This window comes from Paroedura picta, unplaced genomic scaffold (assembly GCF_049243985.1).
Source record: "Paroedura picta isolate Pp20150507F unplaced genomic scaffold, Ppicta_v3.0 Ppicta_v3_sca21, whole genome shotgun sequence".
NCBI lineage: Eukaryota > Metazoa > Chordata > Lepidosauria > Squamata > Gekkonidae > Paroedura > Paroedura picta.
Window position 1 is genome coordinate 2232499 of NW_027518618.1, and position 23400 is coordinate 2255898.

The following is a 23400-nucleotide window of genomic DNA, read 5'->3' on the forward strand; positions in this document are numbered from 1 at the left end:
GTTTTTTTTTCTATTAAATGTAAGGATACTAGCTGAGAGTTGATTAATCTAGGCGATGAGAGTTGATTAATTCAAGAGTGTTGTTCTGCAAACGGGGGGTGGGGGATATTAGGCTTGTGGTGCCTCCTCACTAACGGATCACGTGTTGTAAATCTACTGAAAAAGTGAGCAGAAGGATTTTACAAATAATATTGATCACTTTTAGCTCTACATTCCTACTTAGAAGAGGCCTTCCCTTGGCGGGGGGGACACCTTCAAGATGTGTATCTTCTATTTTTTTTTAAAGCAAATTGTGAACAAATTTATGTATCTCAAATCAGACGAGGGCTGAAATGAAGGGGTTCCCAATTTTTGGAGTGAGTGGGTGCCTCTTGGGGTTCTGACAGCCACAAAATGGCTGCTAGGAGAGGCGTGGCCAGCCACCGATTGTCAGGGAGTGAGGTTACAACACAGCTCTAAGAGTATATTTTCAATGTCTCCAGGCACAAACTGTTTAACAGGAAGCCTTTAAAAATGAGTATATTTAAAAATCACTTTTTGCATACTCAGATTTAATTTTAAAGTGGCCAATCCGAAGACCTGCTAGGTGTTAGGAAAGGTGTCAGTGAATGTTGAGGCACCCACAGGAGCCACGTTGGGGACCCCTACTCTAATGGCTACAGGAGAGACAAGCTTAAACCTCTAGCCTTCCCCCCACCACACACACCCACCCACCCACCCCAGATCCCTCCCTTGGGGGCCCGAGAAGCAGGGAGACCATTCTCTCGACCCACAGCTGCTCTCCCCCCACAGGTGATCCACGTGACGGGCCGCCTCCGCCCCCACCTGCCCTCTTTCTCCCACACCCACTCGGTGCTGGGCCGGGTGCTGGGCATGGTGGCCCTGGCTCACACCCTCCCCCCTTCCACGCTCAGCGAGGTGCGCATTGAGTGCCACATGTTCGTCTTCCGGGTCAACATGGACTTGCAGATTGTATACTGCGAGAACAGGTGAGCTGTGAGGGCAGGGGAGGGGGCAGCGGTCTGGAGGTTGGGCTTGGGGCTGCATCTCACTGCCCGAAGGCGCTGGGAGGCCCGAGGTGGAAACTGCAAGTGGTGCTGAGCATGTTGTCAGCGCATATGCGCACAGGCTGCTCCAGTGCCAAGTGTGGCTACTGCTGCTGTGCGTTCAGGATGGCCGGCGTTTGCAGATGTGGATGATCGTTCTGGGAGGGCACAGCAGCCCCCCTCTCCAGGGGAGGGGGCTCGGGATCTCTGATTTCTCCCGCCGCCTCCCTCCGCGACTTCTCTGGCCGTCCTTCCCCCAGGATCAGCGATTACATGGACCTGTGCCCCTCGGAGCTGGTCGGCAAAAGCTGCTACCGATTCATCCACGGGGAGGACGTGGAAGGCATCCGGCAAAGCCACTTGGACCGTAGGTCACCCCTGGGTGTGAAGGGGGGCGATGCTCGTATAATTCGGGAATGCCTGAGAGTGTCCGTAGCCTGGGTGGTGTAGCGGATGCCGTGGCGGGCTAGGGCCCTGCGTGACCCGGGTTTGGATCCCCACTTTTTACCACAGGTTTGCTGCACGGTAGCCGTGGGCCTACCATGAATCTCACCATCTGTCCTACCTCACAGGGTGGTTGTTGTGAGGAAAATGGAAGAGAGAGGCGTTCTAAGGTGTTCTGAATCCCAACGGGGCGGAGGGGAGAAAAACGGGATATCAATAAAGGCAAATGCATGTCACAGAATCACCCGTTTCTATCTTTGTACATGAATAATGGTTTTTAAGGGAGGGACATGCAGCAGCTTCTTTGCAGCCCAGTGTCCTGGGAAAAGCGTAGCCACTTGGTTGAGCAGACAGCTTGCGCTGGCCTTGAGCGTTTGGCCACAGCAGGTGTGGCCACAAAATGGCCGCTGCAGGAAGCCAAGGCAGCAGGAAAACCGCCGCCCCACTCAGTCACACCACGAAGTCCCTCGTGCTGGGGTGGGAACCGTAGTCAAAGCACAATTTATTGAAGGAGCTGAAACGAAACAGGGCAGAATAAAAGCCTTAAAAATAAATATTGGCAGGGCCAAATTTCCAGTGGCCAACTGGCAGCCTTGCTGGGCAAGGGCCCCACCTCCCCCCCACCCAGCTTCTGCAAACAGTTGGCAGGCACCAGGAAAGGTGTTTGGGGCACCCTGTTCAGGCCCCAGCTGGCTGCGTCAGGCTAGAAGGGCTGCCTCGACCGCACAAGCCTAGTGGAGGTTTTTGGATCCTAGTGGCCAGTCCCAGTAATTCCTGCCCTCTCTTCTCCCCCCCCTCCCCCCGCACCAGTGTTAAACAAGGGCCAGGTGGTCACCCGCTATTACCGCTGGCTGCAGAAGAACGGGGGCTTCGTGTGGATCCAGTCCTGCGCCACCATCTCCGTCAACGTCAAGAACCCGAGCGAAAAGAACATGGTGTGGGTCAACTACATCCTCAGGTAAGTCTGTCGCGCGAGGGCCAGAGGGTGTGCCACCCCGTGCGATTTCGTGAAGCCAAGAGTGCGTGCCACTCATGTCTCCCCCACTTGTGCCACCAGCGGGCCCTGATGTACATTGGCACCCCCCCCCCCCAGCACTCGGGTTAGCCAGAGAATCGGCCCCAGCACATCTGTATGGTTGTGTATTTCTGCACTGCCGATACTAGAGATGCTTCATGAGCACATCTGGCCGGAGTAGTACTAGATGATGAATTTTTATATCCTGCTTTCACTGTTGGAAGGCGGCTCACAGTCACCTACTCTTCCTCTCCCCACAACAGACACCCTGTGAGGGAGGTGAGGCTGAGAGAGCCCTGATATTACTGAAGAAGAAGAAGAGTTGGTTCTTAGATGCCGCCTTTCTCTACCCGAAGGAGGCTCAAAGCGGCTTACAGTCGCCTTCCCTTCCTCTCCCCACAACAGACCCCCTGTGAGGGAGGGGAGGCTGAGAGAGCCCTGAGATTACTGAAGAAGAAGAAGAGTTGGTTCTTATATGAAGCTTTTCTCTACCCGAAGGAGTCTCAAAGAAGTTTAGTCGCCTTCCCTTTCCTCTCCCCAAAACAGACACCTGGTGAGGCAGGTGAGGCTGAGGGAGCTCTGACAGGACTGCCCTGAGAGAACAGCTCTTACAGGACTGTGACTAGTCCAAGGTCACCCAGCTGGCTGCATGTGGAGGGGCAGAGGGGAATCAAGCCCAGCTCCCCAGATTAGAAACGTCCGCTCTTAATTGTGACACTACACTGCGGCACCAAATGCGGGATGCGCACGAAGCTGCCATATACTGAGTCAGACTGTTGATCCCCCAATGTCTTTGTTGTCTGCTCAGGCTGGCAGGAGCATCTCTCCAGTGCCTCAGATCTTTTCAATCACTGCCTGCTTGGTTCTTTTGACGGGAGGTGCCGGGATTCGAACCGGGGACCTTCTGCCTGCAAAGCAGAGGCTCTCTTGCTGAGCAGCAGACCCTCCCCCACAGGGCACCAGATCTCTTTGTACAGTTTGAGGCAAGGGACCTTGGAGTCTCAAAAGCTTAGATCAGGGGTAGTCAAACTGCGGCCCTCCAGATGTCCCTGGGCTACAATTCCCATGAGCCCCTGCCAGCATTTGCTGGCAGGGGCTCATGGGAACTGTAGTCCAGGGACATCTGGAGGGCCGCAGTTTGACTACCCCTGGCTTAGATGCTGAAACTCTTCTTGGCTTCCAAACTGCAACTAAAACAATATCGTCTGACTGCTCTTCTAGGGTTGGCTTGAGAAAGTCCCTTGAGAGGCCAGGAGTGGGAGAGAATGCAGATTGTAACGTAGTTTATTCTGACCCCGGGAGTCTTTTCTTCAGACTGGTAAATACTTCCAAGCAAGCTTTGAATAGCTCCCGAGTTGAACGGGAGACTCTTTCTTCTGGCACGTTGAAAGGTCTTCTGAAGAAAGGGATGTTTCCTGAAAATAGCTTTAATCGGGAGCTACTCAAAGCTCATTTTGGAAGGATTTGCCAGTTTGACCACGCTTGAAGTATTCCTGGAAGGGCTCTTGGGTCAGAATAAACCTCACTGCAACCTGTATTCTCTCCTATTGTTTGCCTCTCATTGGATTTCCTCAGGCTTCGTCACCATCTGTTCCCCATTATATTTATTTATTTATTTGGATTTTTATACCGCCCATTCTTTGCAGCTCTGGGCGGTTTATAGTCCCCTTTCTCTCAGAGCTGTTCTTCTACAGCACTCTCAGCCTCAGCCTGCTTGGTGTGGGGAGGAGGAAAAAATGTTTGTGTGCCGCTTTGGGACTTCTCTGGATCATGAAAAGCAGCATATAAAAATCAGCACTTTTTCTAATCTGGAGAACCAGGTTTGATCCCAGCTAGCTGAACTTGGGCCAGAGCTCCACCTACCTCACAGGCTGCCTGTTCAGCCACCTCCGTGTCGTGGTTAAGAGCGGCACCTCCTAATCCGGGGAGCCATATTTGATTCCCCACTCCACATGCACCCAGCTGGATGGCCTTAGGGTAGTCCCAGTCCTGGTAGAGCTGTTTTCTCAGAGCTCTCACAGTCCCACCTACCTCATGGTTGTCGGTTGTGGGGGGGAGGAAGGGAAGGTAATTGTAAGCCACTTGGAGGCTCCTTTGAGCAGTGAAAAGTGGCATATAAAAACCAACCCTTCTTGGGATAAGAGGAAGGGAGGGTGATTGTAAGCCACCTTTGAGCAGTAAAAAGCAGGGTACGAATCCCCAGTTCTTCTCCGCCCTTGCAGGAGTTTCTTCACCCGCAGCTGGCAAGTCCAGTTGTACTGCAAACCAACAGGGAGACCTTCTAAAGCAAACTCTCCGCTTTCAGGGTTGGTTTGCTTGTTTGTTTTTTAACCTGTTTCTAGTCCATGTGGCTGCTGAGAGGTGCTTGGGAAGTGGGCGGGAGAGGGCTGACGTCTTTCAAAAACCGGCTGAGTTGCTGAAAGAGGTTTCCCCAGGAGGATCTGTGATGCGGGGGCCAGTTGTGACCCTCCATTCCGTCTTGCTCTTCCCAACAATTAACAAGAGCAGAATAAATTATGAGGAGTAGAAAGAGCCAGAGAGTGTGTGCGGAGGGATGATTCTGCCTTTAATGAATGCGGAGTCTGCAGGCCCTTGTGGGAATCTGGAGGTCGAAACCTGAGTTTCATTTCTGCATATTTGCCTTTTGTTTGCTTACCTACAAGGGGCCTTGGCCGCTAAACCCTTCCACATTCTTCTGTGGCTTCTCACTCGTGTGAATGGCACCCCCATGTGGCAAGACTGGGGCACATAGACACATTATGGTGTCTGCCGCTGGAGTTATGCTTCTTATTCCACGTTGGGACCACAGTGGAATTTAACATGGATTTCTTTGGAGCTGAGTGCTCCCTGTATGTGAAGGCTTCCTGCATGCAGAAAGTTAGCCTGTCAGGGAGCTAAGAGTCTGTGCTGGTTGGTGGTAGAGCTGCTTCTTTTACAAATAAGGTCCCAGGTTCGATCTCCAGGAAAAGGATCTTGGTTGGCAGGCAGTGAAGAAGCTTAATTTATTCTGCTGATACAGGTTGCGTTGTTCTCCTTTTTATCCCCACAATAACCTTGTAAGGTAGGCCAGGCCAAATGTGACTGGCCCAAGGTCACCCAGACAGCTTCCACGGTAGAGAGAGAAATCAAACTTGAGTCTGACAAACTAGTCTGACACTGTATCCAGAGGGTCCCCAAACTTTGGTTGGCCAGTAGGCAATTACAAAACGCCCTCTATGAGTGGTATAGCCAGCCACACACATACGCAGAAGATGCCCAAAGGACTCATTTTGAAAAACAAACTGAGTAAGAGTGAGAGAATAAAACTAACATGGTAATTATTCTTATCATAACTCCAATGGCAAAGTGAGCAGGGACATTTGGCCCTGCCCATTCCTAAAAAGACTTGGTGGGCACCATGTTGGGGTAAGCAGTAGAGTTCTGCAAGAGCTCTTGACGGGGGCGTTGGAGAGCCACTTAAGAGCAGAGGCCTCTAATCTGGAGAACTGGATTTGATTCCCCGCTCCTCCCCATGCAGCCAGCTGGGTGACCTTGGGCCTGTCCCAGTTCTCTTAGGTCTGATCTTGCAAAGCAGCTCTTTTATAGCTCTCTCAGCCCTACCTACTTCACAGGGTGTCTGTTGCTGGAAGAGGAAGGAAAGGGTGATCATAAGCCACTTTGGGACTCCCTTGCGCAGGGGTAGTCAAACTGCGGCCCTCCAGATGTCCATGGACTACAATTCCCAGGAGCCCCTGCCAGCGAATGCTGGCAGGGGCTCATGGGAATTGTAGTCCATGGACATCTGGAGGGCTGCAGTTTGACTACCCCTGCCCTGGGGTATTAAAATCCAGCTATTTTTTCTTTTTCTTCTCGAAAATGACACCCATGGTAAGTTTCTCCCCCTCTCCAAGTCTGAAAAACCTTCTCCACAAACGCAAAATCTCCTTTAAAGAGAGCCAGAATTCCCCCCCACATACACCCCCCCCCTACCAAAGAGATCAAAGTGAAGGAGGCTACCGCAGATGGTCCCTAATGATATTCTCCCCTCCCCCCCTCCCCTCCCGCCTTCCTCTCAGATAAAGCCAAGGGAAGCGCAGTCTAACGCTAGCCCTGTAAAGTGGTTGCCGATACTAATGTATGATTTGTCAGGGTGATTAGTATTTTAGTTAATTAGTGCTGTAATTAGAGGCTAATTAACTTTCTTGCAGCCTTCCTGCACTGGAAACTTGCTTGCGTTTCTCCTCCCCTTCTCTCTCCCTCCCATTCTCCATTCCACAACATGGGACAAGAGGGATGTTTCTTGGCCTGGTGAGGTGGGGGGGAGGAGAGGGGGGGAAATAGGAGCTGTTTTTGGGGGGCCCGAGGATCTCTGCTAGAGCGGCTGAGGGAGACGGTTTGGTAATTGCCAGATCCTGCTGAGAGCTGTCCAAACGTCTTCCATATTCAGAGGAATTGTATGCTTGCCCTGCGAGGTAGGCCCCTGTTGTGGTGCCACTGTAGGTCGGTGTCTGAAGGGCGGTAGCTTGCCTTAAGACCACCTAGACAATTCGGGCCATCCGGACAATCCGGATGGGGATTTTGGCACTTTTAAGGAGCACAGGAAATTGTCCAAATTGATACAGCATTCATTCGTGGCCGGCTGCAAAGACCTCTCCAGCAGTTAGAGATCCTGTAGTGAGGGCAGGAAGACTCACAGGGGTAGTCAAACTGCGGCCTTCCAGATGTCCATGGACTACAATTCCCATGAGCCCCTGCCAGCAAATGCAAGCAAGTGTCTTTTAATTTCTTTGCTGCAGTCCCCATCTGCAGTGATCTTGGAGCCCAGGAAAATAAAGTCGGTCACTACCTCCATTTCTTCCCTATCTATTTGCCAGGAATTGAGAGGGCCGGATGCCATGATCTTCGTTCTGGCCAATAGCCTGGTTAAACATAAGGCAGCCTTGTGTGCCATGTTTCAGGAGAAGCCCCGGCTCAGTGCTAAGGCCTCTGGAGAAGGCCCCCAGTTAAATCCCAGGCATCTGCAGCTAAAAGGAGCAGACAGGAGATGGGAAAGACCTTTCTCTGCCCAAGATCCTGGAGAGCTGTCTGAGTAGACAAATACCAGCTTTGATGGGCCTGGTTCAGCATAAGGCAGCCTCTTGTGTTTTTGTATGCGTGAACCCAGCTCTGTGACTGCATAACCATGGCAAGATTTTGGGTGCCCCTTCCCTCTACTTGCTGCAGCAGCAGACAGATAGCAGAAGAGAGCCCTTTTATACCCATCGCCCGCACCATGAGGATAAAATGGCCCTCAAGGAGGAGGGCAGAGACGATGTTAAGGAGCTGACAGACCCCATCGGGCCGCAGGGATGGCGAGCAGCCCTTGAGCACCCCCTCCTTGTAACATATCCTGAGGATAAATATAATCGGGTGTGTTTTGGAGTGGGGATACCATTCTGCAGGTGGGACTGGGGGTCCCCTGGAATTATACCTCATCTCCAGACAACAGGGGTCAGTTCCTCAGGAGGAAATGGGTGCTTTGATGGGGGGGGGGAACTGTGTGGCATTGCACCCCCAAATCTCCCACCTTGGAGCTGGCAACCCTGACCCCCACCCCGCTCCTGGCCAGGGGAGAACGCAGCAAACCCTATTTCGGAAAATGGTTTTTACAGCCTAGCTCTCTTATTGTGGCTTCAAAGACAGCTGACGAGAATGGATTGTGTTCTAGCTGTGGGTTCTAGAAGGCAAGAGATGGGGCTGCCCCAGATGCCACCCTCTGGGCAAGAATGGGAAGGATACTCATGCATGGGGGGCAGGGGGCAGTGCTCAAAAGGGCCTTGGGGGTCAAACCCAGGCAGACTCCTGGACACGCCCTTTCCCCATTTCTGCGCTCAGGAGTGTGGGGAGGGGGGGATGGGAAAGGGAGTGGGGAGAGGTCTCCTTTGAACCGGTTCCAGCTTCTCCCGCTGGGCTAACAATCACGCCCCCCGCCCGGCTGTTTTCCCGACAAGGGGGAGTTTGCCGTTCCAATCTGTCCTTGCTTGTTCTCGGACAATGCTGTGCCGATGGCCCTAGGCGGAGCGGCTGCCGTTCTGCTGATTCCAGCCGCAGGTGGCTGGATGCGTCTGCCTCCCTTCCAGTCGGCTTTCTTTGCCGGGTGGGGAGCGAAGGGGGGAGAGCGTGCTCCACGTTGCCTTGTTTCAACTCCTGGCTTTTCTCCGCATCGCCACGTTCCCAGCCAGTGAGCCTCCCGCGTGGCTCGCTCTGAGGCCAGCCGATCCTTGCTCACCGCCCTGCCACTGTGCCACGAGAGCCACGAGGCATGGCGTCCCAGAATGCCTTGCACCTCGGCCAAGGCTGGACTGGCTCCCTCCGGTCCTACAAATGGAAAGGCAAGCGGCGCCTCGTGGATTGTGACGCTTGTAGCGAGGATGAGACGGAGGGCAGGAGGACGAGGCGGGAGAGAGATATTTCTTAACAGTCCTCCTCCAGGATGAGGCAGACTCCCCGGCTCACCCTGTGCTTAGGGAACCCTGAAAATATTTGTCCCCTCCCGGTAGTGCCACCAAGGAGGCTGGGCAGGGATCTGAGGCGGCCCATCTTGACTCTTCGACCTGACTTTTCATCCATTCTTTTCTCTTTCCTCTCTTTCTCGCCCTCCCATGTAAACTTTTGCAGCAAGCCCGAGTACAAGAACACCGCTCTGGACATCTCCCAGCTACCTGGGATCCCTGCCCGGCCGGCGGAGATTGCAGACGCAGGGAGAGAGTTCAAAGGTGAGTGAGCACCCCCAGATGCAAGAACTGGATGCGACGGTTTCTCCCGCCCTGCCTCTACACCAGGGGTAGTCAAACTGCGGCCCTCCAGATGCCAGCGAATGCTGGCAGGGGCTCCTGGGAATTGGTCCATGGACATCTGGAGGGCCGCAGTTTGACTACCCCTGCTCTAGACGGAGAAAATTCCAGGAGGGCAGCAGGCTTGATTTTTCGGTGGCTCTAGTTGTTGGGGGCATGGAACTCTGTTTCTTTAAACTGGGGGAGGGGGGCTGGTTAGTTGAAGTTGTCAGTCTCCAGGTGGGGAGATTCTCCCCCCCCCCCAGGAGAAAGGGACCACTTTGGAAGGGTGGACTGTACATTATAGAAGAAGAATTGGTTCTTATATGCTGCTTTTCTTTACCCGAAGGAGTCTCAATCGCCTTCCCTTTCCTCTCCCCACAACAGACACCCTGTGAGGTGGGTGAGGCTGAGAGAGCCCTGAGATTAAGAAGAAGAGTTGGTTCTTATATGCCACTTTTCTCTCCCCGAAGGAGTCTCAAAGCGGCTTCCAATCGCCTTCCCTTCCCCTCCTCACAACAGACACCCTGTGAGGGAGGCGGGCAGTTGGGGCTGAAAAAGCTCTGAGAAACTGCTCTGTGATTAACAGGACTGAGACTAGCCCAAGGTCACCCAGCCGGCTGCATGCGGAGGAGCAGGGAATCAAACCCTGCGCTCCAGTTAGAAGCCACCGCTTTTACCACCACACCAGGCTATACCCCAGTGAGGCCCCCAAATCCCACCATCCCTAGGCTCCAGCAGTTCTAGGGGCTCGGAGTTGGAATTCCTTGCAGATTGCCTGAACATTGGAAGCCCTCTCCGTCCCCTACGATGGTTAGTGTGGAGGGAGGATCTGAAAACACAGCCAGAAGTTCGTTTTGTTAAGCACTGCGCAGTTTGAATGATGGTTTCGCATGACTTACAAGAACAGAACCTTGACCTGGATAGCCCAGGCTAGCTGGATCACATCAGATCTTAGGATCAGGCCTGGTTATTCCTTGGCTGGGAGACCACCGAGCAAGTCCAGGTGGCCACGCAGAGGCAGGCGATGGCAAACCGCCACTATAGCTAGCCTGATCTAATCAGAGCTGAGACACAAAGCAAGGTCAGGAAGCAAAAGGGGGGGGGGATTCCTGGAACCCCCAAAACCCCACTGAAGTCAGCCCGGACCTTAAAGGGGCGAACGTCTCTATATCATCAGTTCAGTACAAAATTATATAACCTTTATTGTGCACAACTTGCATTTCTTTCAAACCTTGCTTTCTGCAATACATGCACTAACAACTGAACACACAATTGAAATTTTTGGCAGCCTTTGGGAGAGAGCTAACAACTGGTAAATAGGCATCTTCCGTTTTAATGATTTGATTGTGTTATTCCAAAGCTCTTGATCTTATTGGTTGCTGTACATATCTTATGAACAAATGTGTGGTGTAATAATTAGACCTCTGAAACGCATCAGGCCTACAGTTGATACATATAAAATTGTGCACAATAAAGGTCATATATAATTTTATAATTGACTAAGCAGGGTCAGCCGTGGTTAAGGGCCTTAGGAGACAACCGAAGACGTCTGGGGTGGCTACGCAGAGGCAGGCAAGGGCAAACAAGTTGGACAGCTCTTGTAGTGAAAACCCTACACTGCCGTCCCCATGTCAGCTGTTTTCTCCAATCCTCTGCAAGCCACATCACACATTTGCAGAGTGACCATTCATAAAAGAAACAGCTGTTTTTAGGCCTTCAGTGGGCCAGATGTTTGCCCGTGCTCCCTTGCCTCATTTAGGCATGGCGGGAAAAGTGGGCGTCTCATGCAGGCTATGCTCCCCACCCCCCACCCCCGTCCCCCTTTCTTGGAGAACGCTGCCTCTTCCTCCACTAACAGCAGTTCTTCCACGGCTCTTCACCCAGTCACAGCGAAGGGCAAAAACCAGCCACGGTCTTGGCCCTTTTGACACACTTGTCAGGATGTGTGACATAAAGATGCACCATCTTCTAACTTTTCATCTTTTGAAAGGGAGCGAGGCTCTGGCTGATTCTGCCCCCCCCCCCCCAGGTTTGCACAAAAGTGCAGTATAAGCATGGCTGGTAAAAACAGCTAGACTCATGTCTGAGAGCTAGGTTTTGAGGGTACAGGTATCCCCTGTGCAAGCACCGGGTCCTGTCTGACCCTTGGGGTGACGCCCTCTAGCGTTTTCATGGCAGACTCAATACGGGGTGGTTTGCCAGTGCCTTCCCCAGTCATTACCATTTACCCCCCAGCAAGCTGGGTACTCATTTTACCAACCTCGGAAGGATGGAAGGCTGAGTCAACCTTGAGTCAGCTGCTGGGATCGAACTCTCAGCCTCATGGCCAGAGCTTCAGACAGCATGTCGGCCGCCTTAGCACCCTGTGCCACAAAAGACTCTTAGATTTCGGGGGAGTATGAGTTTCCAAAAGTCAAAGCTCCCTTTGTCAGGACAAGATGGGGGGGGGGGGGATAAGCTAAGAAGGGGGCTTGGACTTTTCAAAATTCATATCCTCAAAATCTTGCTGGTTTCTCAGCTGCTCCTGGCTCCAGCTGTCCTACCGTGGACAGACAGTCTGTCTGTCTGTCTACAAAAATGAAGGGACCATAGCCCTGGCGGTTTCCCTGTGAGGCTGGCACGTTAAAGGGAATGGCCTTGTTCGCGCCTGTCAAAAAAGGGAATGCCTGCTGGACCTCTGAAAGAGATTTATTCTTCTCTGAAAGAGATTGATTGATTGATAGTGTCGGAGGGCCAGGAGCTCTAAGGATTATCCAGCAGCCAGGCCAGAGCCATTCGGAGTTGGTTAGCCCTTGCCTACCCCTGTGCCATGACCCTGGTCTTCCTTCGAGGTCCCCCACCCAAACGCTAGCCGGGTTGAGCCTGTTTCGCTTCCAAGAGACGATGGGATTGGGCTTGCCAGAACTCGGTAGAAAGGGAAATTCGTTTAAGAGTTCCTGCTGGGCAAAATGGGCTTGGCTGCTTTCCTGTTTTGTTCTTCCTCCATGGTTTCCCTTTGCAAACGTGGCGATTCTTAGGCAAGCTACCGGTAGGACACCGCTTGGAATTGATATCCTAAAATCTCCCATAGGGCTCCTGCCGATAAATATTTCATTCAGCAAAATAAATCCATCTCCTGGCCGCGGAGAGAAACGAGGAAGTAAGGTTGTGCGCTCCGGCGTGCTCCGAAGCCCGAGGCAGCCAGCGGTGTGGAGGGGAGGGGCGCCAGCTGGCGCCCCCCCCCTCCACGCCGCTGGCTGCCTCGGGCTTCGGTGCTTGCCAAAGCGGCCAGAACACGCAACCCTAATAGCAACTGCACCCAGCTGAATTGTCTCCTACTCCCTTTCCCATTCCTTTCCAGAGAGTGGCCTCGCCCCAGAGACAAGCCAAGGGAAGCGCTACTCCCCTGACAAAGCGGGCTCCCTGGCCTACCCGGGGAGCACGTCGGAGGGGGGGACTCCCCGCCGCAGGACGGAGACGGATTCCAGCGACCCCGAGACGAGCTACAGAGACGAGGAAGCCTCGGACAAGGCAGGCGGGAGTGACGCGGAAGGGCCTGCAGGCAAACGCATAAAGCTAGAGTTCCAGGTGGAGAGCCCTCCGCGGGAGCCCAAGGGAGCCTCCCTCACCAGCTCGGAGGAGTCCGACAGCGGCAGCGAGGCCGAGATGGGCTTCCTCCCTCGGCAGAGGATGCCGCTGGTGAGGAAAGTGAACGGCTGCAAGGCGGGGGGGAGAAGCGCCGTGAGGGGGCCCAGCCGGCCGTGCACGTCTGAGTTCGCCTCGGTGATCCAGACCCAAAAGAGCTCTGCTCCGAAAGCCAACACGGCGCTCGGCGTTAAGTCCGAGCAGTCCCCCGGCCCCAAAGGGCCCACTTGGACCTGTCCCGCCCCCCACAAGGGCGGCCCTTACACTGTGAACAAAGCACTTAGCCTGGAGAAGCCCGTCTTGCGGCCGGCCTCCTCCCATTTGTACGTCTCCATCCCGGACTCCGTGCTCACTCCGCCCGAGATGGACGGCGGCCCGGGCAAAGGGCCTTTCGGCAGCTCTCCCCGGGCCGTCCCTGCGGCCTCCTCCGCGGCGGATCCGCTCTCTCCCCCGCTCTCCGGATCCCCTTGCGAGGAGAGGGCCCTCTCGACGCCGTTCGCCCCGCTGGTCTACCCGGCCGAGATGGAAGTGCTGCAGAGGTTCCACGCGGGGAACGTGGTCCTGCCGCTGATGCACCAGCTCGGCAGCCCGCATGCAAACACAACGGGCGCCCAGGGCCTCTACGCCACCAGCACTATCCGGTACGCCCCGGCGGAGGTGACTTTAGCCATGCAGAGCAACATGCTGCCCCCTTCCCACCCCATCAGCCTCATGGACGTTGGCGGCACGGAGGCCAAGGCTTCCCGAGAACTGATGTATCACCACCTGCAGCGGCTGAACATGGTCGCGCCGTTCGGGAGCTCTGCTGGCCTGGCCCCGCTGTCAGGGGGAGCCTTTGCAGCCACGGACTCCTTGTTTTCCGCCCTGCCTTTCTCGGTGCCCGGCAGCGGGGTCCACGGCCCGCCCTCTTTGGAACGCAAGGAGGATTGAAGCTGGGGAGCCGTGGCTGGCCTGGTTAGCGTCTCCTTCGCCCCCCAAACGAGGGCCAGATGCCGCACCCGGCAAGGCTGCCTGTGAGTGCCCTTTGGTGGCCTCTGCTAGGTGGCTCAGAAGCGTGCTGGGCGGGGAAAGAAAGCCGTTGTCCTGGAGTCAGTCTCTGTGTACTTCTTCCCAACGCTCCTGTCTAGCTCTCGGTGCCCACTGGTCGAGAGATTGTCTTCCTGTTCTGTGTCCTGCTTCTTGCTTTCCCGGTCCCCAGATGCCGCTGTTGAAACTAATGCAACTGTGGAGGACGGCTCGGAGTTTGCCCGGTGTAAACACGGAACGGTGTCTGTGCAGAATTTCTTGGAAGACGCAAGTTGGGGGAAAGAGGTCTGCTGGACCCTTCCCTTGTGTCTGCCTGCCTGCTGCTACCGTTGGATTTCTTCCTAGCCTGTTTTGACTTGTGGGCTTTGGGGGTCACACTGAGGGGTCCTTTGCTGCCTGCTCCCTGTCCGTTTGCCAGTGGGAAGCACACTGGGAACACCTGGCCCCTGCCCAGTGGTTGCCTTCTTTTGCTGCCAAGTCTGCCCACGCACCTACTTTTGCTGCCGGTCTGCCAAAACATGACCCCCATCAAAGGGGACTGTGCAGACTGCAACCTCAAGTGGTCCCCTGGGTGTCAATCAGACTCGACGGAGGGTAGTTCCGTCTTTCTGTGACGTTCAGAAGCCGGCTCAGACGGCTGCCTCCTCAACCCTAAGCTGGCGCAGTGTGCCTGTTTGCGGGGGGAAATAAACAGTAGATGCTGGGCCATCAGCACCAGCTGCCAGGAGGTAAAAAGCCAGCGTGGGTGAAGTGACGGTTGGCGATGGCTCACAATCCCAGACATCTCCCCAGTGTTAAAAATACACCGAATCTGAAAGAGATGAAGGCCTTTCATGGCCATGCTCCCTTAGATCTGGCCTGTTTCTTTATCGGCAGCTGCTGACTGCAATACCGAGACGGACTCCTCCATGCACAGAGGCAGTCTACCTTTTGGTGATGAATATTTAAGCAGGAGGGCTGTGGCCTTCGTGTTCCGTTTTGGAAATCACTTTCTGAAAAGGGGAATGTGAGACAAGTAGCTCACCTTGCAGGGGGCAGCCGCCTTCCCACTGGGAGACACCTTTCCGTTTCATTTGTCTCAACTCTCCGCCTCGCCAGGTGACAGAGGCCATGGCCAGCCCAGCCCATCCTGGTCAGAGAAAGAGGGCAGGACAGAAGAGAGCTGAAAGAGGCCAATCCGCATGGGAAGAACAGCACTTAAAAAAAAGGGTTTTTTTTTTTAATGAAACTTGTGTGCCATAATAATTTGTTTTAGCACTTATTCGAAACAATAGTTATACTGGTTTCGGTGGGAAGAGGGAGGAATCCTGCAGCCAAACTGTAGCACTTGGAAGAGGGCAGCCCCCGTCCCCCTCCCCGTATAACCCATGGCTAAAGATCTGTGTGCGTGTGCTTTTGATTTCTGAATTAATCTACTGTTCTCATTGACTAGACGAATGTAGTTTTTTTCACTGTTTTGACGTTCCGCTGCTGCTTGGGGGTTCAGAGAAAAATAAAAAGTCAACCTACTCCCATCCCTGACTTCTCGTGGGGTCCCGTGGGACTCGGCCTGTCTTGCTCCCGCCCTGCCCTGTCACCCTGGTGCCAAGCTCCAGTTTCGACTCATTAGCTTACAGCAGGGGTGGGCAAACTGCGGCCCTCCAGATGTCCATGGACTACAATTCCCAGGAGCCCCTGCCAGCATTCGCTGGCAGGGGCTCCTGGGAATTGTAGTCCATGGACATCTGGAGGGCCGCAGTTTGCCCACCCCAGGCTTAGAGGAAACCAAAGAAGAGGGGAAAGCTGGTTTACAATTTTTTGAGCACACACACAATGCTGACCACGGGGGCCTGAGCTCCTGAAGTGTCTGCTGGTGGGTGTGTTAAGTGCCATCCAGTCAATTCCAGCTTATGGTGACATGTGACATAAACATCCCGTTATTCGCAGCCAGAGCTTCCGGGACTGACTCCATCCATCTCTGGTTGGGTCTTCCACTTTCCTTAGGATTACTGCCCAAGACAAGCCCAAAAGAGTCTCCTTGCTTTTTACTGCCCGAAGGAGTCTCCAAGCCTTTCTTCCCTTCCTCTTCCCACCACATGTACCCTGTGAGGTAGGTGGGGCTGAGAGAGCTCTGAGAGGACTGCTCTGAGAACAGCTCTCAGAGAATTGTGACTGACCCAAGATCAGCCAGCTCGCTGCTTGTGAAGGAGTGGGGAATCCAACCCAGCTCTCCAGATTAAGAGTCCACTGCCCTTAACCACTACAACCAAGGAAAGAAATGGCATAGGTTTGCATGTGTCCTCAGCAAGAGACTGGGCATGAAACCAGTTCAGCCCCTTCTCAGGGCACACTGCCCAACCCTTCCCACCACGGAAGCAGGAGAGACCCAGTGGGGAAGGCCTGTGGATCAGTAGAAGAGCCTTCGGCAGGCACAAGGTCTCCGGCTCAAGCTGGGGCAGCATCTCCAGCAGGAGGGGATGTGAAAGGCCTCCGCTTGAGGCCCTGGAGTGCCACTGCCATTCTAAGCAGACAAGGGAGGGAGTCACAGTCCAATTCAGCTTCACACGTGTTTATTTGTGGCTCCTGCATGCCAAGGCTGAACAGAGAAGTAGAATGCTCGTCTCACAACAGACCCTAACCTTCTGCCCCTAAACATTTCTCCCCTGCTCCAATCAAGCTAGCCTTCTGTCTTCGATATGACTCAGGCAGGAGTGGCCAGACTGTGGCTCTCCGGAGGTCCACGGACTACAATTCCCATGAGCCCCTGCCAGCACGCTGGCATGGGCTCATGGGAATAGTAGTCCGTGGACCTCCGGAGAGCCACAGTCTGGCCACTTCTGGACTTGGGGATCCTCATTCCTGCCTGCATTGGACGAAGGGCGGTTGGGCTCTCAAAAGCTCCCACCAAGGGACCCCAACCTTTTTAGCCCCCTGGGCACCTTTGGGATTCAGCCACGACATGGTGGGTGCAGCCCCAAAATGGCCCAGGCAACTCTCCTTCACCTGCACTGTGAAGGTCCTCGTGCTGTGGGTCCTCGTGCTGCCAAAGCGACATTTAAAATTGTCCGCCCAGCTGAGCAGAAGCTGTGCCTGGCCCAGCCAATTATCTAAAAACACTTGGGGGTCCTGAGCACCATGTTGGAGAACCCTGGCTCATACCCTGAATGTCTCTGGGTCTCTAACAACCTGCCCAACTTGAATCTAGCCCTCGTGCTGCAAGGGAACATAGCCCTATTTCTGAAAGTGTCCCGAGGTGTGCAACATTCTCTTTTTGGGTTTGAGCGTTTGTCGTTTTTTTCTGCATGCAAAGTCGATGCCACTCACCTGTGGAGTCGCAGAAAGGCAGAGACGGGCTGGAACAGCTCGGGGGGCTTGAGGTTCATCGCTGGGTTCTTCCTCCTGCACCGGCGAAGCCGTGGTTGGCTGCCCAGCATGGGAGGGGGTCCGGTCACTCTCGACGCAGAGAACCGTGTGAGGAAGGAGCACTGCCCCTCAGCCCCCTGCCAAACAAAGGGAAAGGGGACCGCTTGCTTGGGTGGTCTTTTAATACACAAATGTTAACTGAATAGGTTACCCAGGGGTGGCAAAAGAAAAGCTACACTCTGGATACGTTTTGGAGCGCAAGCAACAGCAGGAAGAACAGTAGCGAGGAAGCACATGGAACGGACGGCCTCCGGGTTATGTCGAGCCAGAGGCAGCTTTGGAACTTGGGAGACCTGCGTGGAGGGCGAGGGGGGGAGAATAATGTCAGCAAAGGGCTCATTTGCCGCAAACACCAGGGGTCCCGGTATTTAAAAAATGCCAAGCCCCTAGCGGAGAAGCCGGGCACCCTCCGAGCCACTGTCCTTGCACAGAGTCCGTTCCCAGAGACCCGTTGGGAAGATCCAAAATAAATAGGAAGCAGCCGGTGCATTTTGTGTGTCTCATTTGCAAGAACCCCCTCCTTCCTTCCTTCCTTCCTTCCTTCCTTCCTTGCCCCATGGCTCAGCGGGTAAGAAGGGCCCAAGATGGGCGGAAGAGTCGGTCCACAGAAGCACGTCCTGAGGGCCGTTGGCCCAGCCTGTCCTGCTCCTCACTTCTCCGACTTCCCGTCTTCCCTCTCCTTGTCCTGACACTTGGTGCAGCTGCCGTCGTCCTGGATGATGTCCACTTCCAGGCGGCCGATGTAGAGGGAGATGGCACACAGCCAGAAGAGGGCCACGGTGGCCACCGCCACGCAGTTGAGGAGGGCCGTGGAGACCGACAGCATCATGGTGCGGCGGAGCAGGAAGAGGCTGACGAGGTAGGAGGCGCTGCCGTAGGAGACGCAGATCCCGCCCAGGATGAAGAAGCCTGAGGGGAGAAGCAGAGGTCACCACCCGGCCGGGGCCGAAACCCTGAGCAAAGAGGGCACCTGGCCACAGGTTCAGAGTGTCACACCTCGGCTCAGGGGGCACATTCACAGGTAAGGGCTGCTCCCGACCCTTCAGCTGTTCTAGGTGGTGACTTTGCCAGCTGACAGAACACATACAGGTTTTTCAGACAATAAGAACATAAGAAGACCTCCTACGTATCACACCAGCGGCCAACAAGTGATCCTGGAGGGCCAACCACAGAGGCTGAGGCCGTCCCCTGGTATGAACATATGGATCAGACCAGGGGGAAGGTCCATCCAGTCCAGCCTCCCGTCTCACACAGTGGCTAATTGTTCCCTCGGGAGAGCCAATAACAGGGCAGAGAAGTCAAGGCCATCCTCTAAATCAGGGGTAGTCAAACTGCGGCCCTCCAGATGTCCATGGACTACAATTCCCAGGAACCCCTGCCAGCATTCGCTGGCAGGGGGCTCCTGGGAATTGTAGTCCATGGACATCTGGAGGGCCGCAGTTTGACTACCCCTGCTCTAATGCTCCCTCTTGGCTCAGGGAATCATTGCCTCCCAATGTGGAGGTTCCCCCTCAGTCACCACTAGGGATGTGTGGCTCAGCTCCCTCGGCCATCACTGAAGCCTGAGGTGGTGCAGCGGCTAGACTCCTGCACAGAGCCCGGTGCGCTGCCACTGCCCCTCTTCTCTTTGCCGTGGCGCTGGCCTCCTATGCGCTACTTCAGGCTTCGGTGATCGCCAAGGTGGCCAAGCCAAGGTGCACATCCCTAGTCACCACAGCTAGCAGCTCTTGATAGATTCATGGAAGTGAAGTCTGTCTAATCCTCCTTTCAAGCTGTTCATTCCTGCGGCCCTCACAGCATCCCCTGGCAGCAAACTCCGTGTTTCAATCACTGCATGTCAGGTAGTATTTCCTTCTGTCTATCCTGAACCTACTGCCTACCAGTTTCATGGGATGCCCTCGAGTTGCAGCAATTGGGGAGAGAGAGAATTGGTTCTCTTGGTCAACTCACTCCATGCCAGGCACAATTTTATAAGCCCCAATGATCAGGCCAGGCTGGATTCTGGAGATTTTTGATGGGGGGATCACTTGGGCATGAAATTGGGGTCACGGTGTGTGGGCAGGTAGTTGGGAGTGTCCTGCTTAGCGCAGGGGGTTGGACTAGAAGACCCTGGAGGTCCCTTCCAACTCTATGGTTCTACATTCCCCCTCAGTTGTCTAAGCTTTTTTAAACTGCAACATCCCAGCCTCTTCGTTCTTTACTCAGGGGGAAACCAGGTGAAGACTTCTTGAACCAAGCAGGCTCAAGAAGGCGCATTCCCATCTCCCACTTAGCATGGCCACCGTTGCATGCAGAGCGAGCACTCCCCAAATTTGGAAGCAAGGAAGAGCGTAAAATGATTTAACAAGTTCTTCCAAGTCTTGGGGGCATTAATGCTGCCAAGCGTCTTAGGATCCCGCCACGTCTCCTGCCCTGGAAGCTGCGCATCTGTGTGGGAGGAACTGAGCGAAGGTCCCCGTCTCCAAGAGAATCTCATAAAACTCGCTGTTCTGTTCTCCACCAGAGCAGGGCTTGATCGTGCCCTGAAGGCTAATTCCGACCAGAATTAGTTCTCTGTCCCTTCTCCCGCCTCTCAAGTGCCGTACGTGTGCACACACACACACAAACACACAGGAGACAATCCGCTGGCTGCTGTTTGAGGCTACGCCCACGCACAGAGCTCTCCCAAGCCTGAAGAACCTCTGCCCCTTGGTGGCTGCAGTGAGAATCACGGCCGGAGGGGCATAGTGCTCCCGTCGCCTTTATCGGCCAGCCTCTTCCTACCCACCAGGTACTCTTCTGCACTGCCTCTTCCCTGCTCAGCGTGCCTATCCGGGACCAGAGGCACTTCAGATCCATGCAACACTGTTGTCCTCATTTGGGGACGGATCCTGTGGACTTCTCCAGGCTCAAGAAGTCGCCTTCCGTTTCTGCAGTAAGCTCTCTCGTGGCAGAGAGAGCTCTGCTGTTCAGAGAATCCTGCCCTCCTGGATTCATGAGTTCCCCTGTGTTGGGGGTGGCCATACTGTGGCTCTCCGGATGTCCACGGACTACAATTCCCATGAGCCCCTGCCAGCATCATGCCACAGTTTGGCCACCCCTGCTCACATTGGAGAAAAACCCCTCTGCATCTGAGAAAATGTCTTTTATTATTATTATTATTATATTATTTAAAATTAAGGCAAGCTTTTACGTTCTCCGGATCTCTATTCTGATGTGGTTGAAGTTGCTTAAAAGGCTGGGCGGGAGGGTGTGGGAAAGACCACCTTAAAGGGCCAGTTCTGTTGTTTTGGGGACATGGCCTTAGACCCTCCGGGAAAAAGGGCAAGCAGGGCTCTGGCTTCCATTTCGGGAGGCACGCTGTGGGGCTACGTGAAGAGCCGATCCCAGTGTTGGCAAAGCAATGGATGCAACTGGTCAATATATTTTTATCCAAACTGGCTTTCAGTGGCTGGGGGGAATTAATTAACCTGTTGTTGTCTGTCTGAGACCTAAATAAGAGCCGCCATGCTGGGTCAGGCCAAGGGTCCATCCGGTCCAACACTGTGCCCCACACCCTGCCCTCCAAGCATCAAGAAGACAGAACACCCCTGGCCCCAGAGCCCTCCGTCTATCCCTTGAGGCTGCTTGTGGACCTCTGCTCCAGGTGATTTAGAGCCCCTCCTGAGTCAACCAGGAAGGTGTTCTTCTTCTTCTTTCCAATCCCCTCTGGAGGCTGTCTGTGCTTGTACCTGCCACCACTTCCTGCGGCCCTGAGTTCACATGTTCTTGAGTGTCCACAAGGGGAGAAGTCCAAATAAATGGGGAAGGACCACTTCCTATCCCAAGGTGCACCCCCCACCCCTTCCTGTTCCAATCCAGCCCACTGGGATGTCCATCATCATACCTTTGTCTCCTTGACAAGCACTCTGTACAACACCGTCCCACCCTCTGACTGGGATGCAAGGACTCAGATCTCCTTTTCGACCCTATCCGTGTCCAACAAGGGAGCTCTGACTCTCAAAGGCTTCTACCCTGGAAACCTTGCTGTTTTTTAAAGTGCTCCTGGACTCAGATTCTCCTGCAGACTGAGACCAATCAGGAACCACTGAGCACAGACACTCTTAAGAGGGAGACAGCAGCTTGCTCAACCATTACACGGCATCGCCCTGGCAGGCCCCCCTAGGCCCACAGGAAGAGGTTGTCACCCACTGGATTGGGACCTCTTATGCAGAACACCTTTTGCGCCTTCCTTCCTTCCCTCCCTCCCTCCCTCCTTCCTTAGAATCATAGAGTCGGAAGGGATCTCCAGGGTCATCTAGTCCAACCCCCTTCACAATGCAGGAACTCACAACCACCTGCCCACCCACATTGACCCCAATTTCATGCCCAAGTGATCTCCCCCCATCAGAAATCTCCAGAATCCAGCCTGGCCTGGAGGGAATTCACCTACCATCCCACAGTGGCCATCAGCAATTCCCTGGGGAGGCAAGGAAGGGCCCCAAGAGCCAAGCTCACACAGTCCCTCCTGCCCACCCACTCACAATCTGCCTTCGTTCACAGAATCAGCATTTGTCGGATGACTATCCAGCCTCTGCTTAAAAACTTCCAAAGGAGGAGAACCCACCACCTCCCACAGAAGCCTGTTCCACTGAGAAACCACTCTAACTGTCCGGAACTTCTTCTGGATGTTTAGATGGAATTTCTTTTGAATTAATTTCATCCCATTGGTTTTTGGCCTGACCCCCTCCCTCCCTCCCTCCCTTCCTTCCGTCAGTCAGTCACCAGGGCTGGCAGCCATTGATAAACACAAACTCCATGAATCTGTCTAATTCCCTCTTAAAGCTGGCCATCGCTACATCCTCTGGCAGTGAATTCAGTGCTTTAATCCCTCTTTATACAAAGTAGCATCTTCTTTTATACGCCCTGAACCTACTGCCCATCAGCATCACTGGATGCCCTCAAGTTTTAGTCTTTGGGGAGAGGGAGAGCCCTTTCTCTTTGTCAATTCTCTCCACATGCATGCTTTGATAAACCACTATCATGTACCCCTTTCATTGCCTCTTTTCTAACTGGAGAAGTCTCAGACTCCCTGGCCTTTCCTCCCAGGGAAGGGGTTCCAACCCCCTCATCATCTTGGCTTCCCTCCTCTGCACTTTTTCCACCTCTAGTAAAGTCCTTTTGAGCCCTTCTGGAAATGCTGGGGATCGAACCTTGGACCTTCGGTATACTAAGCAAAAACTCCACCACTCAGCCACAGCTACTCCCCATGCATCAGAGCCAGCACTTCCATCCCAAAGGGGAAATGAGAGAAAAGGGGCCTGGGTCAAAGAAGGACAACACGACGCACAAGCCAGCGTTATGTCATGGTTCAGAACGGCAGACTCTAATCTGGAGAGCTGGGTTTTATTCCCCACTCCACTGCCACATGCAGCCAGCTGGGTGACTTTGGGCCAGTCCCAGTTCTCTCAGAGCTGTTCTTGCAGAGCAGCTCTCCAAGACCCACCTATCTGACAGGGTGTCTGTTGTAGGGAGAGGAAGGAAAAGCTCTTTCTTCTTTCTTCTACAAACAGCACACCCTGGGATAAGATTCCCTTTTAGCAATACAGCAGGCCGGCCATGAGCTGGGGGCGGAAGGCAGGTGAGTAAGGCAGATCACCAGAAGAACCATGTAGATTCTCCCAAGAGCAACTTGGGCCACGGCAACCGTCTTTGTCATCCTTGCCTGGGATCCACATGTCCGAAAAACTTACGCTTCCCTTACAAACCCACACTCCAATTACGCTCCACCAATCATTGTGTTGGAGGACAGGCTGTCTGACTATAATCCGGATTGATGGAAGACAGGTCTACCAGTGGCTAGAAAGGGAACCTCCACATCCAGGGGCACTCATCCTCTGAATCCCAGTACCTGGAGGCAACATCAGGGGAAGGTCATGGCCTCGATGGCCTGTAGGTGGACAGGAATGGTATGGCCACTGTGTGAAACAGGAACCCGGACTAGATGGACCACACACCTCAACTCACAGGGATCTTTTGATGTTCTTATCAGAAGAAGGTTACAACCTCTCTGTCCTTTTGTTGGCCCTTC

At 54.1% G+C, this 23400-nt stretch overlaps 2 protein-coding genes across 10 annotated transcripts in view; one reads left to right on the plus strand and one right to left on the minus strand.

Moving 5' to 3' along the window:
* Positions 1–15603, plus strand: part of NPAS1 (neuronal PAS domain protein 1) — an 82790-nt gene extending 67187 nt beyond the window's left edge. For all 9 annotated transcript variants that reach the window (XM_077318694.1, XM_077318695.1, XM_077318692.1 and 6 more), the window contains 5 exons: positions 793–989; positions 1307–1413; positions 2301–2448; positions 9142–9239; positions 12640–15603. In XM_077318694.1, coding sequence (XP_077174809.1) covers positions 793–989; positions 1307–1413; positions 2301–2448; positions 9142–9239; positions 12640–13853 — 1764 coding nt within the window. In that variant the 3' untranslated portion in view covers positions 13854–15603. The remainder of the gene's footprint in view (positions 1–792; positions 990–1306; positions 1414–2300; positions 2449–9141; positions 9240–12639) is intronic.
* TMEM160 (transmembrane protein 160) overlaps positions 1–23400 on the minus strand; it is a 46898-nt gene that overhangs the window by 20418 nt on the left and 3080 nt on the right. Inside the window, exon 3 of the mRNA XM_077318700.1 lies at positions 17253–18260. Coding sequence (XP_077174815.1) covers positions 18001–18260 — 260 coding nt within the window. The 3' untranslated portion in view covers positions 17253–18000. The remainder of the gene's footprint in view (positions 1–17252; positions 18261–23400) is intronic.